The sequence below is a fragment of the Tachyglossus aculeatus genome, chromosome 1 (genome assembly GCF_015852505.1).
Source record: "Tachyglossus aculeatus isolate mTacAcu1 chromosome 1, mTacAcu1.pri, whole genome shotgun sequence".
Classification (NCBI taxonomy): Eukaryota; Metazoa; Chordata; class Mammalia; order Monotremata; family Tachyglossidae; genus Tachyglossus; species Tachyglossus aculeatus.
Genome location: NC_052066.1, coordinates 125,092,651 through 125,115,266, shown reverse-complemented (window position 1 = coordinate 125,115,266; position 22,616 = coordinate 125,092,651). Strand labels below are relative to the sequence as shown.

The window sequence follows — 22,616 nt, the reverse complement described above, 5'->3', positions numbered from 1 at the left end:
GCAGGAGCATTATTACATGTTGTCTGTAAGGCAAGTGTGGCACTGAAGGTAGAAGAGAAGCCTAGTTTTCTTTTTGCTAAGTCTCAGGGTTTCTAAAATAATGACAAACCTCAGGACATAAGACGAGATAGGAATTAGGGTGCGATATGATCAGATAAATGCAGATCAGCGAGGAATGGGGGATTAAATAAAAGGGCCAATAGTAGTGGTTTGTCATGCATTATCGTGACCATAGTAATGTTAACTGTGTTGGGTAGCGACTGTCTCTATATGTTGCCATCTTGTTCTTCCCAAGCGCTTAGTACAGTGCTCTGAACACAGTAAGTGCTCAATAAATACGATTGATTAATTGATTTATTAAGTGCTTACTAAGTGCCACTGTCCTAAACACTGGGGCAGATACAACATAGGTTATACACAGTCCCTCTCCTGGCATAGAACGCACAGTGTAAGTAGGAAGGAAAAGGGGCATAGATTTCATATTTTACCAATGAAGGAACAGATCCAGAGAAGTTGAGTTGCCCAAGGCAAGCAACAGAGCAGGATTAGAACTCGGGTCCTCTGACTTCCAGACCTCTGCTCATTCTACTTGAGATACAGTAATTAGGTTGGTGTCAGAAAAGCAAAGTGAGTGGACTGGGTTGTAGTAGGAAATTAAAGAGGGAAAGTAGGAGGGGATAAAGTGATTGAGTAATTTAAGCCCAATGATAAAGAGTTTCTTTTTGATGCAAGAGTGGAAGGGCAACCACTGGAGGTCCTTAAGAAATGGGGAAACATGGATGAACAGTGTTATAGAAAAACGATCTGGGCAGCAGAATGAAGTGTGAACTTTGAGTTCATTCATTCATTCAGTCATATTTGAGTGCTTACTGTGTGCAGAGCACTGTACTAAGCACTTAGAAAGTACAATTCATCAACAGAGACAATCCCAACCCAACAATGGGCTCACAGTCTAGAAGGGAGGAGACAGCCAACAAAACAAAACAAGTAGACAGGCATCAATAGCATCAAAATAAATAAATAAAATTAGAGATACAAACACATCATTAATAAAATAAATAGAAAAATAAATATGTACAAATATACACAAGTGCTGTGGGCGAGGAGGGGGGAGAGCAAAGGGAGGGAGTAGGGGTGATGGGGAGGGGAGGAGGAGCAGAGGAAAAGGGGGGCTCAGTCTGAGAAGGCCTCCTGGAGGAGGTGAGCTCTCAGTAGGGCTCTGAAGGGGGGAAGTGAGCTAGTTTGGCAAATGTGAGAAGGGAGGGCATTCCAGGCCAGAGGTAGGACGTGGGCCAGGGGACAGGTGAGAACAAGGCCAAGTGAGAAGTTTAGTGGCAGAGGAGCAGAGTGTGTGGGCTGGGCTGTAGAAGGAGAAAAGGGAGGTGAGGTAGGAGGGAGCAAGGTGATGAAGAGCTTTGAAGCCAATAGTGAGGAGTTTTTGCTTGATGAGAAGGTTGATAGGCAACCACTGGAGATTTTTGAGGAGGGGGGTGACATGCCCAGAGCGTTTCTGTAGAAAAATAATCCGGGAAGCAGAGTGAAGTATAGACTGAAGCGGGGAGAGACAGGAGGGTGAGAAGTCAGAAAGGAGGCTGATGCAGTAATCCAGTTGGGATAGGATGAGAGACTGAACTAGCAAGGTAGCAGTTTGGATGGAGAGGAAAGGGCAGATCTTGGCGATGTTGTGAAGTTGAGACCAGTAGGTTTTGATGACGGATTGGATGTGTGTGGTGAATGAGAGAGCGGAGTCAAGGATGACACCAAGTTTGCGGGCTTGTGAGACAGGAAGGATGGTAGTGCTGTCTACAGTGATGGGAAAGTCAGGGAGAGGACAGGGTTTGGGAGGGAAGATGAGTTCAGTTTTAGAAATGTTGAGTTTTAGGTGGAGGGCGGACATCCAGGTGGAGATGTCCTGAAGGCAGAAGGAGATAGAAGCCTGGAGGGTAGGAGAGAGAACAGGGGAGGAGATCCCGACTCTGCCATTTGTCAGCTGTGTGACCTTGGGATAGTCACTTAACTTCTCTGTGCCTCGGTTACCTCATCTATAAAATGGGGATTAAGACTGTGAGCCACATGGGACAACCTAATTACCTTTTATCTCGCCCAGCGCTTAGAACAGTGCTTGGCACATAGTAAGTGCTTAACAAATGAAAAAAAATTTAAAAAATGTAAATTTTGGTATTATCTGCATAGAGATGATAGTTGAAGCCATGGGAGGGAATAAATTGACCAAGGAAGTGAGTATAGATAAAGAACAGAAAGGGACCAAGAATTGACCCTTGAGTAACTCATACAGTTAGGGGATGGTAGGGGCAGGAGAAGCCCGCGAAGGAGACTGAGAATGAATGACTAGAGAGATAAGAGGAGAACCAGGAAGGACAGAGTCCATGAAGCCAAGTTTGGATAATGTGTTGAGGAGAAGGGAGCTGAGAGGTCGAGGTGGAAACAGGGTGTAGGGAGGTCAGCAAGGAGTGTGGCAGGATAGGGTGTTTGAATTAACATGGTAGCAGTCTGGATGGAGATGAAAGTGCAGATGGAGTCAGATGGAATAATCAAGGTGGGTTAGGATATGTGTCTGGATTAATGTGGTAGTTTGAATAGAGATTAAAGGGCAGATTCTAGCAATATTATGAAAGTTGAACAGATATGATTTGATAGATTGAATATGTATGTTGAATGAGAGAGATGAGTTGGGATAATGCTAAGGTCATGGGCTTGTGAGACAGGTAGGAGGTGGTGCTGTCTACAGTGATGGAAAGGTCATAAGTAGGACAGATGAAGAGTTCTATTTTGGACACCTTAAGTTTGAGGTGTTGGTAGGAAATGCAGTCAGAAATGTCCTGAAGGCAGGAGTAAACAGACACTGCAGAAAAGGAGCAGGATCAAGGCTGGATATACAGATTTGGGAATTATCTGCATGAAGATAGTTGAAGCCATAGAAGTGAATGAGTTTTCCAAGGGAGTGGGTGTAGATGGAGAATAGAAGGGGACCTAAAATTGAGCCTTGAGGGAATCCCACAGTTTTGGGGTGGGAAGCAAAGGAAGAGCCTGTGAAAGAGACTGATAGGCTAGAAAAGAGGAAAACCAGGAGAGGACAATGTCAGTGTACCCAAGGTTGGATAACATTTCTAAAAGTGGGTAATCAACAGTGTCAAAAGTACCCGAGGGGTCGAGGAGGATTAGGATGGAATAGAAACCATTGGATTTGGCAAGACGGAAGTACGGACTTGGCTGTTTCAGTGAGCAGAAACCATATTGGAGGAGGCCAAGGAGAGAATTAGAGGAGAGGAAATGGAGGCATCACTTATACCACTTGTTTAAGGAGTTTCGAGGTGAATGATATAGTGTACAATAGAAATTAATAACAATTGTTAGCCTCCATGACTATCTAGAGCCTGCATTATTAAATTCTCAGTTAAGAGAATTAGGAGACTTACCCCTATTAGAATTCTGATATAGGGTACATTGCCACAGATCCCAAATTATCTTTCCCAGTTCTGCTCAGTGAACCTCCTGGCATATCCTAAACTTAATTCCTCTAGAACTTTCTAAGACTACATCTAGACAACCAAGATTAATGATAGAAGTGGCTTGACAGCACCTGATTGACAGTGAGAAGGACTCACAGATTGGACATGGAGGGGAGGTAAAGGGGCTCATCACAAGCTAGATTGGAGTGATTGTGTGAAGAAAGACAAGAAGGCTCATTAATGGGTGGGAAGGTGGTTAATGGGTGATCAGCATGCCCCACTACTCTATTCTTTCCCCCCCCACTCCTCAGTCTTGGCCATGGCATTGTCAGAATTTGCCCCACCAAGCCCAAGAATATAGACTCTCTGTGCTGTACCGAAACAATGAGAAGTCTAAGTCTTGCTGATAGATATCCAGTCTTCACAGGCTTTTCTTGTTTTTTTCCAAATTCTTAAAATAGCCCAGGAATTTAAAATAACTTGAAAAGTACATCTAGTAGTGGTCCTCATAGCTTCCCCACATTGTGCTGTTAACTAAAGTATGCAATGAAGTTAGTAAAATGTATTCATCTTGGTGTGCTTCTTTTAACCCAGCAAAACAATCTGCAGAGATTTGAAGGGAAACAAAGTGGTTATTAGGGTCAGTTACAACAGAGCACCCCTTAATGCCAACAGCAAATGAGAATTTCATTAAAATAAATAACCGTGGTATTTGGTAAGTGCTTACTATGTGCCAAGCTGGTGCACGACTTTCCTAATCTCACTCTATATAATTCTGGAAAAGAAAAAGGCAGCTTGTGACTAAGGCACCAAACTCTATGGCTTATAAATAAACCTTGCCCTGTTGGAAAATTTGCTGTATTCGATAAGAGTTCTGTTTGACACACACACAAGTGTCCTGCTGAGTCACCGTGCCAAGAAGACAAAATGATACAAGGGCAGAACTGCAACGATGACATTTATCATAACATATTGCAGTGTTCTATGGTATAGGGTGAGTGACTGATTTCTCCCACACAGTTAAAAGATTAACGATAGACATGTGTGGGTGTTTAAGATCCAGGCACACAACTCTCTACAGATGTTATTTCATGTGCCCAGAGCCTCTCAAGGGAAGTAGTGCTGTTCAGGCATAAAATACTATTGGAATGCTCAGTCTCTCTGAAAAACAGTCTCATCTTTCTCAGTTTTTCTGTGTGGGGCTTCACGGCATTGTTAAGGCACCATGTTTCAAACAGTTCCATAAGAGTAGGTTATTTTGGAACCAATGTTGATGTTGCTTTTTAAAATTAAATCATGGCTCTGGAGTGGCAGTTTATCTTAGACTACTCTAGCTTTCTTCTAATTAGATAAAGCGGCTTTCTAACTTTTCTATGAAAAGTATTTCGCTGTTTCCTTAGACATAGGAGGTCAGGTTCCCCACAAGAAGGTAGGCACATTTCCAAGGTATCTGGCTACAGGGTCACAGGGCCTGGGTTCTAATTCCAAATCCACCACTTGCCTCTGTGTAACCTAGGGCATATCATTTAACTTCTCTGTGCGTCAGTGTCCTCAACTGTACAATGGGGGAAAATACCTGTTCTCCTACTTAAACTCTGAATCTCATGTGGGACAGGGACTGTGTCTGCCCTGATTAACCTGTATCTACCCTAGTGCTTAGAACAGTGCTTAACACATAGTAAGTGCTTAATATAAAAAAACTCAATTCTGATATGTTCCCATAAAATAGCAGTCTTGTAAATCGTTAAACATTGAAATTATTCATGGACAGGGAATGAAAAGCAACAGGGTCTGGGAATGTGGGAAGATTTTGGCAGGAGTTGTTAACTTGTTGTTCTCCCCCTTTTAGACTGTGAGCCCACTGTTGGGTAGGGACTGTCTCTATGTGATGCCAATTTGTACTTCCCAAGCGCTTAGTACAGTGCTCTGCACATAGTAAGCGCTCAATAAATACGATTGATTGATTGATTAACTTCTCATGACTCTACTCAGAAAATAGCTTCAAGAGACTTTTTTTTTCCAAGAAGTAAACTGAATTGTGGTTCAGGAAACTGGATGCAATGTGCCCTCTCAGTGTTTTAACAATTCTAAGATACTACAATTGTACAAAAGTTGTCTATTAGAAATGAATGGATATTAGTATTTCATTTCTGCTTTCTTAAGTAATCGACTTTTCAAAAGAAAGAATGAAGTATAAATAATGAACTGTTTGTATGACTAACTTCACTTTGCTAGCATAATTCTTTTTTTTTCTTTTTTTATTTCCTGATATAGAGAAGAAAATCACGTTATTCGGACCTTGACTTTGAAGTAAGTTTGAATGAAAAGTAACTATATTTCTCTACAAAATTATTAAGTATTACCCATAATTGGTTCTGGACACAAAAGAGTAGAATCATCAAAGTTATTCGTGGCTTATGTTGCTTCAGAAACATCCTAAGAAGGATTTCAACCCCAGAAAGGAAGCCTATAATAGACTGTAGAAGTTGGTTCTAGTTTTTCTTCTTTAAACATCAGCATGGGACATTTTTTGTATTTCTAGTTAAAAACAGCTATAGTAGTCAAGTCTGATCAGTTTTCTGGTGCTTAATATCAGTTGCAGGGTTTAGAGGTATTGGGATGTCCCAAGGCCCCATTTTGAAATAGGATTTTACAATGTTTACAGATAATGGCTACTCTCTGAATACCATTGCAACACTAAACACACATTTTTTTAAATTTTTCCCATATATTTTCCTCTTATTGATAATTGGATATGATTCAGCGTGGCTCAGTGGAAAGAGCTGGTGCTTGGGAGTCAGAGGTCATGGGTTCAAATCCCAACTCTGCCACACGTCTGCTGTGTGACCTTGGGCAAGTCACTTAACTTCTCTGAGCCTCAGTTCACTCATCTGTAAAATGGGGATGAAGAATGTGAGCCCCACGTGGGACAACCTGATCACCTTGTATCCCCCCCAGCGCTTAGAACAGTGCTTTGCACATAGTAAGCGCTTAACAAATGCCGTCATTATTATTAGAACTCATAAATATATTATTGCTCAATTCATTTAGACTACTCTAGTTGCAAATACAGTAGGCTCCTTGTGGGCAAGAATCATGTTATTTCTTTATTCTGGACTTCCCAAGCATCTACCACAGTGCAACATACAAAATAGATGCATAATAAATTCCACTAAAATTACTACTCTTTTTGATATGGTTGGATGTAATTATTCATAAATTCCTCCAGTGTATCAGTACTCTCACAGGGATTCAGACTGTGAGCCCCATGTGGGACAACCTGATTTCCTTGTATCCCCACCCAGCACTTAGAACAGTGCTTGGCACATAGTAAGTGCTTATCAAATACCATCATCATTTTCGCTATTTACAGGGAGCGCAATAAAATTAAGGATAATATAATCAGAATTAATTAGGAACTTGCAATTGCAGTTACCTTTTAAAGTAGAAATAGTGATATTTATTGAGTTCTCAGTTGGTGAACTGCAGTGTACTGTTTGAAAGAACAAAGCAACACATTCCTTGCCCACAAATTATGTACTCCAACAGCAGAGACAGACATGAAAATACTTACAAATGAGTTTAATAATAATTATAATGGCATCTGTTAAGCGCTTACTATGTGCAAAGCACTGTTCTAAGCGCTGGGGAGGATACAAGGTGATCAGGTTGTCCCACGTGGGGCTCACAGTCTGAATCCCCATTTTACAGATGAGGTAATTGAGGCACAGAGAAGTTAAGTGACTTGCCCAAAGTCACAGAGCTGACAAGCAGCGGAGCCAGGATTTGAACCCATGACCTCTGGCTCCCAAGCCCAGGCTCTTTCCACTGAGCCATCCTTCTCAATTATGATAAATAATTGAATGAATATTTTGAATAAGTGTATATTCAGAACTTCTGAGGATGAATATAAATTCATGAATGCCCTAGCTGTCTAGACTGTAAACTCCTTGTGAGCAGGAATCACTCTTACCAACTCATATTGTATTTTCCCAAGTGTGTAGTAGAGTGCACTGCACATGGTAAGCACTCAATAAATATCACTGATTAATAAATTTATATAATTTAAGATACCAGGAATTAGATGGGGAACAATTTTTGGAGAAGCTGAGGTTCTTTAGTTCTTTTAAATGTCAATAGAATAATATTATTATTCAAAAATATTGAAGCAAAAGCAGTTTACTGAACACTGAAACAGAGATAAAGACCCCTGTCCAATGGAGTTTCAGCAAGATAGAACAGATTATACAGGTTCCATTCTGAACCTTTACTTAAAATCACAGTATACTTGGGTAGACTTAATAATAATAAGTAATAATTATGGTATTTGTGAAGCATTTATGTGCCAAGCTCTGTCTAAGCACTGGGGTAGATAAAAGGTAATCAGGTTGCCCCACATGGGGCTCATAGTCTTAATCCCCATTTTACAGATGAGGTAACAGACACAGGGAAGTTACGTGGCTTGCCCAAGGTCACACAACAGAAAAGTGGCTGAGCTGGGGTTAGAATCCATGTCCACTGACTCCCAAATCCATGCTCCTTCCACTGAGCCAAGCTATATATTTGATGCCCAGCGCTTAGAACAGTGCTTTGCACATAGTGCTTAAATGCCATCATCATCATCATCATCATGATCCAACTTGAAAATACAGATATTACTCACCTTCAATTTTATAACCTTGAAGTGTCTTTTATATAACATATTTTACTGTAGAACTTCCTGTAAAACAGGGACATATAAACATTTGGCTCATTATCCCCAGAAAAATGTGCCACGTAAATTCCTTTTCTCTGGAATAAACTGAAATGTGGACCAAATGCAAGTAATATTCATTAACAGCAAAATAATAAGAGGAAAATCACCTCTAAAATTTAACCGCGGTCCCAAACCAAATTATCTACTCACTGTAGGCACTGAAATGAGTTGTGAAACGAGTTGTGAACTGTGTAGCTTGGGCCTGGTCGTCAGAAGCCCTGGATTCTAATTCATTCATGCATGCAATCATATTTATTGAGCACAGAGCACTGTACTAAGCGCTTGGGAAGTACAAGTTGGCATATAATTCCAGCTCTGCTGCTTGCCTGCTGTGGGCAAGTCATTTGACTTTTCTGTGCCTCAATTTCCTCAACTGCAAAATGGAAAGTCACTACCTGTTCCCTCTGCTATTTAGATTGTGAGCACCATGTGGGGCAGGGATGATATCCATACTGATTTATTTGTTTCTTCCCCAGCACTTAGAACAAGTTCTTAACACATAGTAAGTTCTTACCATTAAAAATCCCCAGAAAACCTGTGGATTTTAGGACCAATTGTTTCATCTTAAAATGTTCTTTCTAGCAACAGAGGCCAAGATGTTTAAGCTAGTACTTTGGCCTACCTCACACAATAGCCCATGAAGATCATCCTGTTATTTGCCCTTTCCATTTGACTGAAATATTGATCCTTACACTATAGGAAATTTCATTCTGTATGAGTGCTCTGATTATTATATTGTGTTCAGGTTTGGAAAAAATATATATTTTCCTCGAAAACATTTGGTATTTCTTTCAAAAACAATTTGGTAGTATTACATAACATAAACATAGGATTCAATTTACATAAATAATGTAGCACTTACAGGAAACTGCAGGATTAGTTTTATTTTCAGAAACACCACTGCCCACTAAGAACTTTGATGGGTTTTACCAAATACAATCTTTTTCTACACCGGAAAAATTCTTCACAAACTGCAGCTTTGTCCTCTCTTTTGAGTCAAGTTAAGTGCATCTGCTTCAGCTCCCTAACTCTCAGGAAGTGAGAGATAACCCCTTTTGCTGAACTCAGACATTTTCTCACTTGTGCCTGGTAGAATGAGACCAGTTATATTTGACTCCTGCATTCCTAAATGCATCCTTTCTTTCTGCCTTTCTTATACCCTTCCCACTGGCTGTTAGTTCCTGTCCTAGTAGGAGTTATGTCCAACCCACTTTGCTTATATCCACCCCCTGTGCCCTGCACATAGTAAGCACTTAACAAATACCATATTTATTATCATTATTATTATCCATGACAGTTGATGCTAATGCCCTCCCTTATTTCTTTTGAGTTCTCACAAAACTCTTAATAGTACTTTAATACATGTGCTGACTCTATTTCACACAAGGCATTCCTTGAATAAAGCAAATGCTCAATATTGCAGTAGGTCAGGAGGTCTCTCTCAATTCATAAGAAATTTACATCATTTTCACCAAAAAAGTGATAGTGATAAATCCCTGAGAGTCCTTCAAAAAGCGTTCTTGACTCCTGCCTCAGTCAAGCTGAGGCAGTTTAATAACATACTTCCAATTTAGAATTTTGATCTAATTGGAATCTGTTTCAGGGACAAATGATAATTTCCTATGCAATCTACACAGAGAAATTTCACCTTCTTCAACAGCATAACCAATTAGTCTGATTTTCTATAAAATTGACTCTATAACCATAAAACCACTTGAAGATAAGCCACAGAAAGAGTCTGCCATTTCCATTTATGCAGTAAGTGGAGGAAATGTCTTTTAGGAACTGTTTGTCTTTCCTCCAAAATAATCTAGAAAACGAGGCTCGATGGAACAATACTTTCCATGTCTTTAACAATTCCACTGGTTGGAATAAGCTTCACACAAGATCCTTCAGAAAAGAGGCAGAGAACACATAGATGAATTGAGCATCAAAAAAATCACATCATTTAAAGGACATTTTCTTCCAGAGATTCAAAAACCCTTTTATGGGTAATAGTTAATCCTGATTATATTACTGTTCTGTAAAAGAGAATCAGTATTAATTCATGCTTTATTTCCAACTCATGCTTGAGATCTGAAAAATTCAGAGACATAGGGATGAATCTCCTAGCCAATTCTGCAGTGTGGAAATATTGGGATCTTTCCACAAAATTTCCATAGATTTCCTCTGCTTAGCATTATGCCTACTGTTACCATATCAGGGAAATGAGAGAAAACAGAGTTACATACACATAGACGTCTACAGTAACAGATTGCTATGGCAAAATACTCAAAAGAAAACACAGGCAATTGGAGCTAGATTCAGAGTTAAATTTTCATTGTACTGAAGAAAAACATGCTCATAGTTTGGGACTCCTGATATTACAACTACTCAATATCTTGAATAAATTCTGCCTTTGGGCTGGGTGAGTGGGTGGGTCCATTTGTACAAATGAATATGCAATTCACAAGAAAAATACCACAATAATATGTTAGCATCACTCACCCCAAGAGTAGAAACCTTTCAGCTGGGAAGATTCATTTCCGAGAAGTCCCCTTGTGTTGGATTTGAACCAGAATCTTAACCAATGAAAGCTACTTAATTTCAATGGCATAGCCTCATTTTTAGTGAATTATCTTGAATGAAGCACTGGTAAGTTCTGTGAAATTCTACTATTAATAACTAGAATGTTCTAATTTATGATTATCTATAGCAGTAACATCTTCAAAAATCTCCAGCAAGTTACTGAAGCAAATTCTTCCTCTCATAAATCTCCATCAGCTATTCTTTGTCATATAATGTTTGCAAGGTGTTTCACTCTAAATCTTGCAAAATTATTTCCTGTATTAACTCCACAATCGATGTTAAGTTAATATGGCTCTATAATTGCTTGCTGTTTCTTGTGTCTTTATAATGAATAATGTTGCCACTTCCTCAACTGATGGCTATGCCCTGAGAAAACTTCCCAAGCTATAGTGGTAATATTCAGTATAATTTGCCTATTGCTAAGAAGGATAACCTTTCACCTGAAAGTATGCAAGGGTTTAAAATCATGATGAATCAACTAAAAATAATTACTGAAATCTTCGTTTATTTAATCCTAATAATATAAATTTATGTTGATAAGAATAGGTCTTTCTTGCACTTCAGCAACTTATTATTCATTTTCCATTTTAAGCTTTGGCTCTCAGGGAACCAAAATAGTAGTACAAAATTATCTTTTGAGATAAGATTACATATTCAAGGTCTTGACCAAGGCTTTTTTTTTCCCCAAAACAAATCCTTCTGTTTAGGAATTAAATTAGCTATTTAACAAATGAAGTAAATGTTCACATCATACTTAATGTATGCAGGTAATCTCATCCACACAATTACTGAATATTAATTTATAGATCAGTGCTGGAGCTGCTGAAATAAGTGCTGAAATAAGTGCCTGGCTAATTATCAAGTTAAGTGCGTGCATGCATACAAGCAGAGAGGTATAACCACTAACATTTTATAATAAACACTCTCTTTTCACTCTCAAGAGTCAATATTGTAATTAGAATTTCCCTAAATGGGAAAAAGACTTCTTTCAATGTTAACATATTTCTAAATTAGCCACTGCACATTTGGTGTATTGCTTTCTTAACACATTTCTCTTTTTTCTACAATTATTTCCCCACTTTACACAGGTGCAGGGTAGAATCAATGCTTACCTAGAGAACAATTTTGATTTGAGGTCCTAAAGTTTTAAATGTTGTTTTTAAAAAATCCCAATATATTGACAGTGTTTTCCAATGATACCCGACTACAACATTCAGGCAATGAATTCTGAAGGTGAGAGGTTTGAAACCCCCAGAATCCGATTAGAAAATCTAAGAATTTCAAGCCTTACATTTGCCAACGTGGTAAAATGAGGGATTTTTTCCCTTTCAGAAGAGTTTGGCTTTCAATAATATTTCAAAAGAAATAAGTCCCACTTTTTATCATGGCATGGTTAGTATGGTGAGTCCTTCATTGTATTTTTCAGGAACCCACATAATGAGAGGTAAATTTCTCCTTCAGCAGCAGCTCTGAATATGAGGGATAACTAGATAATAAAAGCAATACTACTCCAACAAACCCTTTGGACTTTACTTATCCATGCAGTTTATACCTAGCTATTTCCAAATCTTAGCCATTTTGGTGTGACAGCTTCAATTTTTGAATGAAGAGGAGAAGCAATGTAGTCTAATGGGTAGAGCACAGGCCTAGGAATCATAAAGACCTGGGTTTTAATCCTGACTTCACCACTTGTCTGCTGTGTGACCTTTGGCAAGTCATTTCACTTGCTATCCAACTTTAGCTTCACAGACTCTGTCCTCTCCTGGTTCTCCTCTTATCTCTCCGGACATTCATTCTCAGTCTCTTTTGCTGGCTCCTCCTCCCCCTCCCATCCCCTTACTGTAGGGGTTCCTCAAGGGTCATTTCTTATTCCCCTTCTGTTCTCTACCTACACTCACTCCCTTGGTGAACTCATTTGCTCCCACGGCTTCAACTATCATCTCTACACAGATGACACCAAAATCTACATCTCTGCCCCTGCTCTCTCTCTCCCTCCCTTCAGGCTCGGGTCTCCTCCTGCCTTCAAGACATCTCCATCTGGATGTCTGCCCGCCATCTAAAACTCAACATGTCTAAGACTGAACTCCTTATCTTCCCTCCCAAACCCTGCCCTCTCCCTGACTTTCCCAACACTGTTGATGGCACTACCACATCCTTCCCATCTCAAAAGCCCGCAACCTTGGTGTCATCCTCAACTCCACTCTCTTGTTCATCCCTTACATCCAATCCATCACCAAACCCTGTCGGTCTCACCTCTGCAAAATCGCCAAGATCCGCCCTTTTCTCTCCATCCAAACCATTACCCTGCTGGTTCAATCTCTCATCCTATCCCAACTGGTTACTGCATCAGCCTCCTCTCTGATCTCCCATCCTCCTGTCTCTCCCCACTTCAATCTATACTTCACTCTGCTGCTCAGATCATCTTTGTGCAGAAATGCTCTGGGCATGTTACTCTCCTCCTCAAAAATCTCCAGTGGCTACCAATCAAAAACTCCTCACTCTCAGCTTCAAGGCTCTCCATCACCTTGGCCCCTCCTACCTCACCTCCCTTCTCTCCTTCTCCAGCCCAGCCTGCACCCTCCGCTCCTCTGCCACTAACCTCCTCACTTTACCTCGTTCTCGCCTGTCCCGCCGTCGACCTCTGACCCACGTCCCTCCCCTGGCCTGGAATGCCCTCCCTCCACACTTTCACCAAACTAGCTCTCTTCCTCCCTTCAAAGCCCTACTGAGAGCTCACGTCCTCCAGGAGGCCTTTCCAGACTGAGCCCCCTCCTTCCTCTCCCCCTCCTCCCTCTCCCCATCCCCCCCACACTACCTCCTTCCCCTCCCCACAGCACCTGTATATATGTTTGTACAGATTTATTACTGTATTTATTTTACTTGTATATATTTACTATTCTATTTATTTTATTTTGATAACATGTTTTGTGTTGTTGTCTGTCTCCCCTTCTAGACTGTGACCCCACTGTTGGGTAGGGACCATCTCTATATGTTGCCAACTTGTACTTCCCAAGCGCTTAGTACAGTGCTCTGCACACAGTAAGTGCTCAATAAATACAATTGAATTTCACATTTCTGTGCCTCAGTTACCTCATCTGTATAATGGGGATTAAGATTGTGAGCCCCATGTGAGACAGAGACTGTGTCTAACCTTATTAGCGTGTATCTACCCCAACACTTAGTACAGTACCTGGCACATAATAAGCATTTTACAAATTCCATGAAAGAGACAATAGCACACTGAGATTAATGCTGCATTTGTAATATGCATAATTACTAAGGAAAGCCTGTATTTGGCAATCATGCAAGTGGAAAGAAAATTCTGTACTTTGTGCACAGCAAGTGCTGACTTGGGAAAAAAGAGGTATCTGTTTCCATTTGTTGAGTCTATTGGAACTACCTGTTTCCTTGCCAACTAGAGTTGCTTAATTAGGAAAGAGAAAGTGATAGATCTTTAAAATGTTTCAACATAATTAGAACTAAAAGTTGCACTGTTTTCTTTTGCAGAAGGTCATGCATACAAGGAAAAGACATATGGAATTGTTTCAAGAGTTAAATCAGAAATTTCAGACTTTGGACAGATTTCGGGACATACCAAATACAAGCAGTATGGTAAGTATTGCTCTGACACTGTAGTCTTTCTTAAAATTCCTGTCTTTTGTCTATTAGGGAGAATAGGTATAAAGAGTGGATTTCAGTTTCAGACCACAACATGCAGCCTAACTGCCATGCAATATTTGCTGGAACCACAAACCAGCTTCCAAATCCTGCCAATAGATTTCCAACTGGTTTTTCTATTGCCTTTTAAGAGTTTGAAATTCATTCTTTCCATTATCAACACTTTCCCACTGCTAAACATCAGAAGAATCACCTAAATGATGTTCAGACTTCGGCCTTTTATTCTCTTCCCTTCCAACTCCTTCAGTGGTGCACATGGTTTTCTGTGCCAAGTAGAACAGTAGCAGTTTGCTAGTGGAGGTGGATAGATGCAATTTCACTGTTACCACTGAATTATCAAGATAAAGAAGCTGAAAAATCTACATTAAATAAAATTGGATGCATCAACTAAATCCAAAAGTCTGTGTTGTGAATTGCAATTTACAACCAACTAACTAGCGTAATGTGGTAGTGGATTTTTTTGTATTTCTTTTGTATGGTCTCCAAGTGCCTGCTACAGTACTCAGCAAATATTGGTGCTACTGACTTTAGCATATGCTCCTGCTCCTGGTTCTTCCTGCAGAACACAATTCCCACCTTGGTTCACTAAAGTGTCAGTGTTTAGTTTTCCCCAGGTAGATTTGAGGTAGAAAAAAAGTGATTTTCCAAAGTAAGTTTCTCATCAAATATGATGCCTGGCTTCTGCAAATGATCAGTCACTGTCTTTTTAATAATAATAATGATGGTATTTGTTAAGTGCTTACTATGTGCCAAGCACTGTTCTAAGCGCTGAACAGCTTTTCGCGTCATTCCCTGTTCTAAGAGCTGTATAATTATATATTAGGAAAAATTAAAAGGCTCATTCCTTCCTATATGATTGGCAGGGGAAAAAAAGCAGGAACTCCTCCCTATTCAAATGTAATGACTAATGAAACAGAGTTCATTACGCTTAATAAAATCAGATCATATGCCTATGAGAAATGGTATCATATGGAAGTTGAATAAAGTTGTTTAAATTAGTAACCAATAACTTAAAACATACGTATGTCATAGAAAATGAGGGATTTTTTTAGGATAAACAAATATTTATAGGCTAGAAGGGGCGTGGAGTGATGATCTAGTCGATCTCCTTGCTTCTACTGATTGTCTTCCTGACAGATCACTAGCTACTTTCCAGGAAGGATGGGCATGCATTGCTTCAGCTGCCCTGCAACCCTGCCAACCAGAATGTTTTGCCTAATGGCTTAGCTAACTATTTTTAGCTCTGAGGAAGCAGCTTGGTAATGGTTTAATCCAACCATTTGGTTCAGCCCTCTGTCAGCACCATGCAGCAACTCCCCACTCAGATGCCAACTTTGTGTTGCATTACCATAATGAACAATAAAGAACAAGTTTTATATTTGGAGAAGCAGTGTGGCTCAGTGGATAGAGCCCGGACTTTGGAGTCGGAAGTCATGGGTTCAAATCCCAGCTCCCCCTCTTGTCAGCTGTGTGAGTTTGGGCAAGTCACTTAACTTCTCTGTGCCTCAGTTACCTCATCTGTAAAATGGGGATTAAGACTGGGAGCCCCCCATGGGACAACCTGATAGCCATGTAACCTCCTCAGCACTTAGAACAGTGCTTTGCACATAGTAAGCACTTAATAAATGTTATTATTAGTATTATATTCAACTGATGAAAAATACTGCATGATTTCTGTATGTCTACTCTGGACCGTCTCCATGCACCCAGAATAGTGTTTCAATCCAAGTGTCCAAAAGTAAACGTACAAACAAAAGTGTATACTCTTTCAGTCCTTTTTTAAAAACAGTAGTTTCTTGCCTACAATAATCTCCAGCTCAGTGCTTGTCATACCGCCACCACCAAGACATTACTGTACCATCTAGAATTTGGGAGAGGGATTTTTTTTTTCCTACTGAAATCCTTCTTATTTAACTTCATCCTGTACTCACCTGCCATTATAACTCATCAAATACATTTTTAAATTTGACTCCATTTATCTTGAAGAAACCCAACCTGATTTTTATTAGCAGAATATCTTGTAAATTTGCTCAGTCATTAAAGAAAAACATGTCTAAAAGTAACCCTCAGTGGTTATTCAAGCTAGTAACGATTTTTGTTAATCTGAAATGTAAGGAAATTAGTTCAATTTTATTTCAGTTGTGTAATCTTCAAAGTCTAACCCCCAAAGCTCTCTTTTTTTCAACAACTGCTTCATTGGAGCTGAAGAGATTTTGAGCTAGGTCATTGGAAAAATTTTCTGGCTGTTGAGATACCAAGATTATTGCTGAGTCCCATTGTCTAATGGATTAGCTAACAGACATAGAAAGCTCAGCAACTAGGTTAATACACTCCACAACACAAGCACACAGATCAGAATGCTTCAACATGCAAAAAAAAGAATCTGTGACATTAGGTATAAAAGAAATGGTAGTCTTTCAAATTTTTCTGCTGCCTACGTGAAAAATGGCTAGGGCTCCTGACAAGTAATAGGGAGTAATAGGAGAGGAGACACCACCAACAAAGATGGTTCTAGAAAGACTGGCTTTCCAATCTAATGGGCTAGCAATGCTCCACTGAAGTGTCCAGGCATAGAGGCCCAAGCAAACAACAAAGGCAGTAAAGAAGAGAGGGAGCGAGAGAGAGAAAGGGAGAGAGAAAATGAACTATGTTCCTCCTACTGCCCCAGTAGGCTAGTGCTGAAAATAAAACTTCAGACTCAAGATGTGTCTCCTATTATCTCTTCACAAAGTAGCTGGAACAAAAATAGAGAAAGATAAGGAACATTGAAAGGAATTGGGAAGAGGGAAACTCCATTGAATATAAGCGTAGGGAGACACAATGGATACAAATGGCAGGGAAAACAGAGTGGTGTGAAAGAACGAAGAAAAGATCAAAAAAATTGAAAAAGAGAAGAGCTACAAACTCTTGTAGCACAAGCTCTGTTATTGTGTCTGTTATATTGTACTCTCCCATGTGCTGAGTATAGTGTTCTGCTAACAGTAAGCACTCAAATACAGTTGATTGACAGAGGAAAGACAAAGAGTTGGAAAAACCTCTATGAAAGAAAGATACATGAGGATAGAGGGCAAAGAAAGTGCGAGAGTCACAGACTAGTAGAAAGACAAAAACACAGAGATAGGAAGAGTATGAGGAATAGAACAGCAGCAAAGAGCTAGCAGCAGGTATGATGCAGTGAGAAGGAAGAAAACAGGATAAAACACAGACAAAGGTATCATTAGCAGTACAAACCTTGAGGAAAGAATAGGTAATTTTTAATGAATATGAATAGAATTGTCTTTCATTAAGAAATACCTGTACTGGAGCCTCAAAAATCAACAATTCATTATTCTATCAGTATTTCAATTATTTTAGAACTATTTAATTTCTGATTAATTTATCATCACAAGTAGAACTCTTCTTTCCAGTTATCTTCACTAGTCAGGAACTGCGACCTGGCTAAGTTGTGGATGAATAATTTTTTCAGATATTTGAAGGAGGTAAAATGTTAGTCATGGCTATGGGAGCAAAATAGAAGCTAGTAGAAACAAGTGGAAAAAAAATGCCGGTGAAGAGTTGAAACCATGCCAGGCACTATGAACATGTCTAATACCTGTGCATCTGGTCAGTCATTGAAAAAATCCTACTCCTGAATAGAAGATTCTGTAAAACTAAGCGAAGTTTTTTTTAATCTCCCCTACCAGAACTCAACCAGATAGGCATTTTTCTTTTAAAATTCTGTTTTCCTAGAACTTTTTTCTCTCACTAATTCACATCATTAGCTATTCCTACACAAAAGGAATTGAAATTTTGACTATTGATAACCCCTGTCATTTCTGGAGAAACTACAACTCTATGAGTAGCATCAAAAACAGGAGGCCATTTAATCAAATAATGGCAATTGTCCCCTCTTCTCTTCACAGGAAAACCCAGCACCAAACAAGAACCCATGGGACACTTTCAAAAGCCCAAATGAATATCAACATTACACCACAATAAACGTTTTAGATTCAGAGGCAAAAGATGCCTTAGAACTAAGGCCAGCAGAATGGGAGAAGTGTCTGAACTTGCCATTAGATGTCCAAGAAGGGGATTTTCAAACAGAAGTTTAAACTCATAAGGGATTATACAGAAGCAAAACAATTAAATGCACTGACACCTAAGACTTGGGAAGCCTGACATTCCTACCAGGACATTATGACTGTGTATGTCAGGATCTTCATATAGCAAATGTCAGTGGTTTTTTCGTACAGTATATTCTCACTGGTAACCCTAGTGAGAAACCAGGTGTACAATTCCTACCATCCTGTGTTGTAAGTACCCGTGGAATGGATTTGTAAGGTAATCTTTATAGAGAAACCTCAAGCAACGATTCATGTTGTAACCGCTTCATTTGGTTTAGTTTTCAAAAAACTTCACCATGAAGCACAATGTATATATTTATGCAGTTTTTAAAGTTTATAACAGTCTGTTTGCCATTACTACACTTTTTACTTTATAATATAAAAGCAAAGTTTTTGTCATTAAATGAATGTTTGTTGAGCTACATTCTTCATTGCTTTAAATGCAATAAAGTAATAATCTCACTTTTATATGAATAATATATTTCACATCTTTATTATTGCAGTTTTCTCTGGAAAGCTCAGAGTGGCTTTCTCTGCTGCAGCCGTGTATAAAATATTTAAAATGTTGTATGGTGTAAATAAACTTTTGTCTACATATCACTTTTTTAGTGCATTTTATTTTGGATTTGTTGACCTAAAATTTACATATTTATAAAGTTTTTGGAAATGCAGATCCTGAAAATGTATTCACGGTTTTAATAGCATACCGTTAATACTCCTTTGAGGCTAGTGATTTCTCAAATGTAATAGTAGGTTTGTACAGTGCTCCTGTATTTTCTACTCAAATACTTTTTGGAACAATGTACCATGTAAATTGGGCTTGTCAGAATTCTATTGCCATCATCCTCTTACATGAATAGTATGTTTTTCTATCTTGTTGCAAAAACACAACAAAAAGCAAACAGAAAATTGCTATCCACAAATATAGGGAATATGTTGATTTGAGATTCTGGGTTGGTATATGAATCAAAGCCATTTATGCTTACAGTTCTCCATAGCATACCATAAAACCTTCTGTGTGCATTCAAGGGAAAACCCCACCATGATTCCAGTAGCAAAAAAATTAAAAAAAATCTTTCAAAAAGTGATTCACGACTATATAGTTCATAGAGAATAAAGGATAATTTAATGTGGGCTTTTTTGTCTGATGGGTTTATCATTTACTGATGATGCTGAGGCAGGGAAAGGATGACATAACAGTTCTAGGACCTTGATTTAAACTAGCCTGGTGTTAAACCTGAGCTGTTCTCTCATATAAGAATGCAGAGTGTGTGACAGAAATGATTTAGTTGTTCGCTGTGGGTTTGGGATACTGTGCAGCCCAGGCTGAATCAGTTACACAAAGAATAAGAAAACACCAAAACCTTAAAACATCAGTCCTACAATGAGTCAGCTTCACTGCCAAGATCATTTGTGGAAATGAAACAGCTCAGGCTTAGCTCCTGTTTGTTATTTTTCACTGTTAAATGTAAAGGTTTTGAAAATATATTTCTAATCAAATTTTAAAAATAAACCAGATTAAAAAATGGAAAAAAAGAGTATTACTGTTAAAGGGGGTTGGTTTTTCAATGAACATACTAATTATACTGGTATAAGTGCACTCGTATATATCATAATATATGGTATATTAAACATCATCAAAAAGATTTTTGATGATTTTGTAAAAATCTACATGTTTGGAAAATGGAAATTCATAACCATTCTGGTCTATACCCTGAATTTTGTGTGCATGCAGCTTTATCTCACAGTTGATTAAAATCCCCTTGCTTATGTCATTGATTGGCAGGTTTTTAGCAAGACATTTTGGAACTAACTCAGATAAACACAGAAATACCCAAGGATTAACCATTCAGTGCATAAACTGGAATATAAAATGTGTGAAAATGCATGTACAACATGTTGAATATTGAACATTATTTTGCTGAAAAGTGAAACCCACAAGCCTTGTGTTAATACATGCAGAACATATCTGGATAGTTCCAGTGCCTCTGGTAAAGACTGAGGTGAAAAACACAGCACTGGCCTCATGGCAGTAGATCAAATCCCTGATCTAGAAGACAAAAGGTGGATTTAGAAGTTGGCCCTGCTATCATTAAGAAACCATTCAGATCACTGCCATATCCCAGTGCTAGACATGGTAACTGCAGAGCCTTTCCCCTTCCCAACAACGATTAAAGAATCTTCCCCATATCTGGCCAGTCTCATGATTAGGTTCAGATTCCAAAGTCAACAGGACTTTTTTAATTAAGCTTGAACAAAGCAAGGGTATAATGAATAGACATTTTTTATTAACGTGAATTCCACACACTGATCAATCAATTGGATTTACTGACTGTCAGCTGTGTGCAGAATGCTGTACTAAGTGCTTGGGAGATGCAGTAATAGAATCAATCAATCAAATTTATTGAGCCCTTGAGCCCACTGTTGGGTAGGGACTGTCTCTATATGTTGCCAATTTGTACTTCCCAAGCGCTTAGTACAGTGCTCTGCACATAGCACTCAATAAATACGATTGATGATGATGATGCAGAGCACTGTATTTAGTGCTCAGGAAAGTACAAGATAACTGAGTTGCTAAACATGTTCTTTGCCCACAAGGAGCTGGCAGTCTAGAGGGGCAGACATATTAAAATGAATAATGGATATGTACATAAAGTGCTGTGGGGCTGAGAGTGGGGTGAATAAAACAGTGCTCCTTATCTTCCCATCCAAACCCTGCCCTGTTCTTGACTTTCCCATCACTGTAGACGGCACCACCATCCTTCTTGTCTCACAAGCCCATAACATCCTTGATTCCTCTCTCTCATTCAACCCACATATTTAATGTCACAAAATCCTGCCAGTCCCATCTTTAAACCACTAAAATCCACCCTTATCTCTCCATCCAAACTGCTACCACGTTAATACAGTCCATTCTTCCTATGCCACTTAGATTCATCAGCCTCCTTGCTGGCCTCCTAGCAGCTTGTCTCTCCCCAGTCCATTCATAGTGCACTTCATTGCCTGGATCACCTTTCTACAAAAATGTTCAAAACATAACACCACCCTCCACAAAAATCTCCAGTGGTTTCCTATCCACCTCCTTATCTAAAACTCCTCACCATTGTCTTTAAAGCACTCCATCACCTTGCCCCTCCTACTGCACCATATTTCTCTCCTTCTACAACCCAGCTCACATACTTCGCTCTTCTGCTGCTAACCTTCTCGCTCTGCCTTGGTCTCACCTGTTTTGTCCCTGATCCCAGGCCTACATCCTGCCTCTGGCCTGGAACATCCTCCCTCCTCAAATCCAACTGATGATTACTCTTCCCCTCTTCAAACCCTAATTAAAGGCACATCTCCTCCAAGAGGCCTTCCCAGATTAAGCCCCACTTTTTCTCATCTCTCACTCCATTCTGTGTCACCCTGACAAAGCACCCTCTGCTCTTCCCATCACTCCCAGCCCCACAGCATTTATGTATATATCATAATTTTATTTATTTGTATTGATGTCTGTCTCCACAGCTCTAGACTTTGAGGTCATTGCAGGCAGGGAATGTCACTCTTTTTGTTGTATTGTAATTTCCCAAGCACTTAGTACAGTGCTCTGCACACAGTAAGTACTTAATATGATTGAATGAATGATTAAAGGACACCCCAATATTAAGGTAATAAACAAAACTGCACTTAATCTGACTTGCATGATAAAGTTATATTTGGAAGAGACCAAAATAGCCTTGGAAATGATTAGGTACACTTATTTGTGTTATGCATAAATGATTTATACTACAACAGGATTTTTAAGCTATTATGATCTGGAGTCATAAAAGATGCAAAACAATTATCTGTTCTATTTTTCAATAAACATTCCAGTAATCAAAGAGTAAAAAGAAAGGTTCCCAGTCACCTCCACACCAAACAGAAACTCCTCCCTATTGGCTTTAAAGCACTCAATCATCTTGCCCCTTCCTACCTCATCTCACTACTCTCCTGCTACAACCCAGGCTGTACACTTCACTTCTCTAATCCCAACCTAATCATGGTACCTTGATCTCATCACAT

The 22,616-nt window shown here is 39.2% G+C and overlaps 1 protein-coding gene across 3 annotated transcripts in view; it reads left to right on the top strand.

The window, feature by feature from the left end:
- The window catches only part of ADGRB3 (adhesion G protein-coupled receptor B3), a 705,027-nt gene extending 685,858 nt beyond the window's left edge, over window positions 1–19,169 (top strand). For all 3 annotated transcript variants that reach the window (XM_038748665.1, XM_038748662.1, XM_038748664.1), the window contains 3 exons: window positions 5,745–5,780; window positions 14,302–14,406; window positions 18,375–19,169. In XM_038748665.1, the coding sequence (XP_038604593.1) occupies window positions 5,745–5,780; window positions 14,302–14,406; window positions 18,375–18,563 (330 nt within the window). In that variant the 3' untranslated portion in view covers window positions 18,564–19,169. The remainder of the gene's footprint in view (window positions 1–5,744; window positions 5,781–14,301; window positions 14,407–18,374) is intronic.
- The last annotated feature ends 3,447 nt before the right edge of the window (window positions 19,170–22,616 follow it).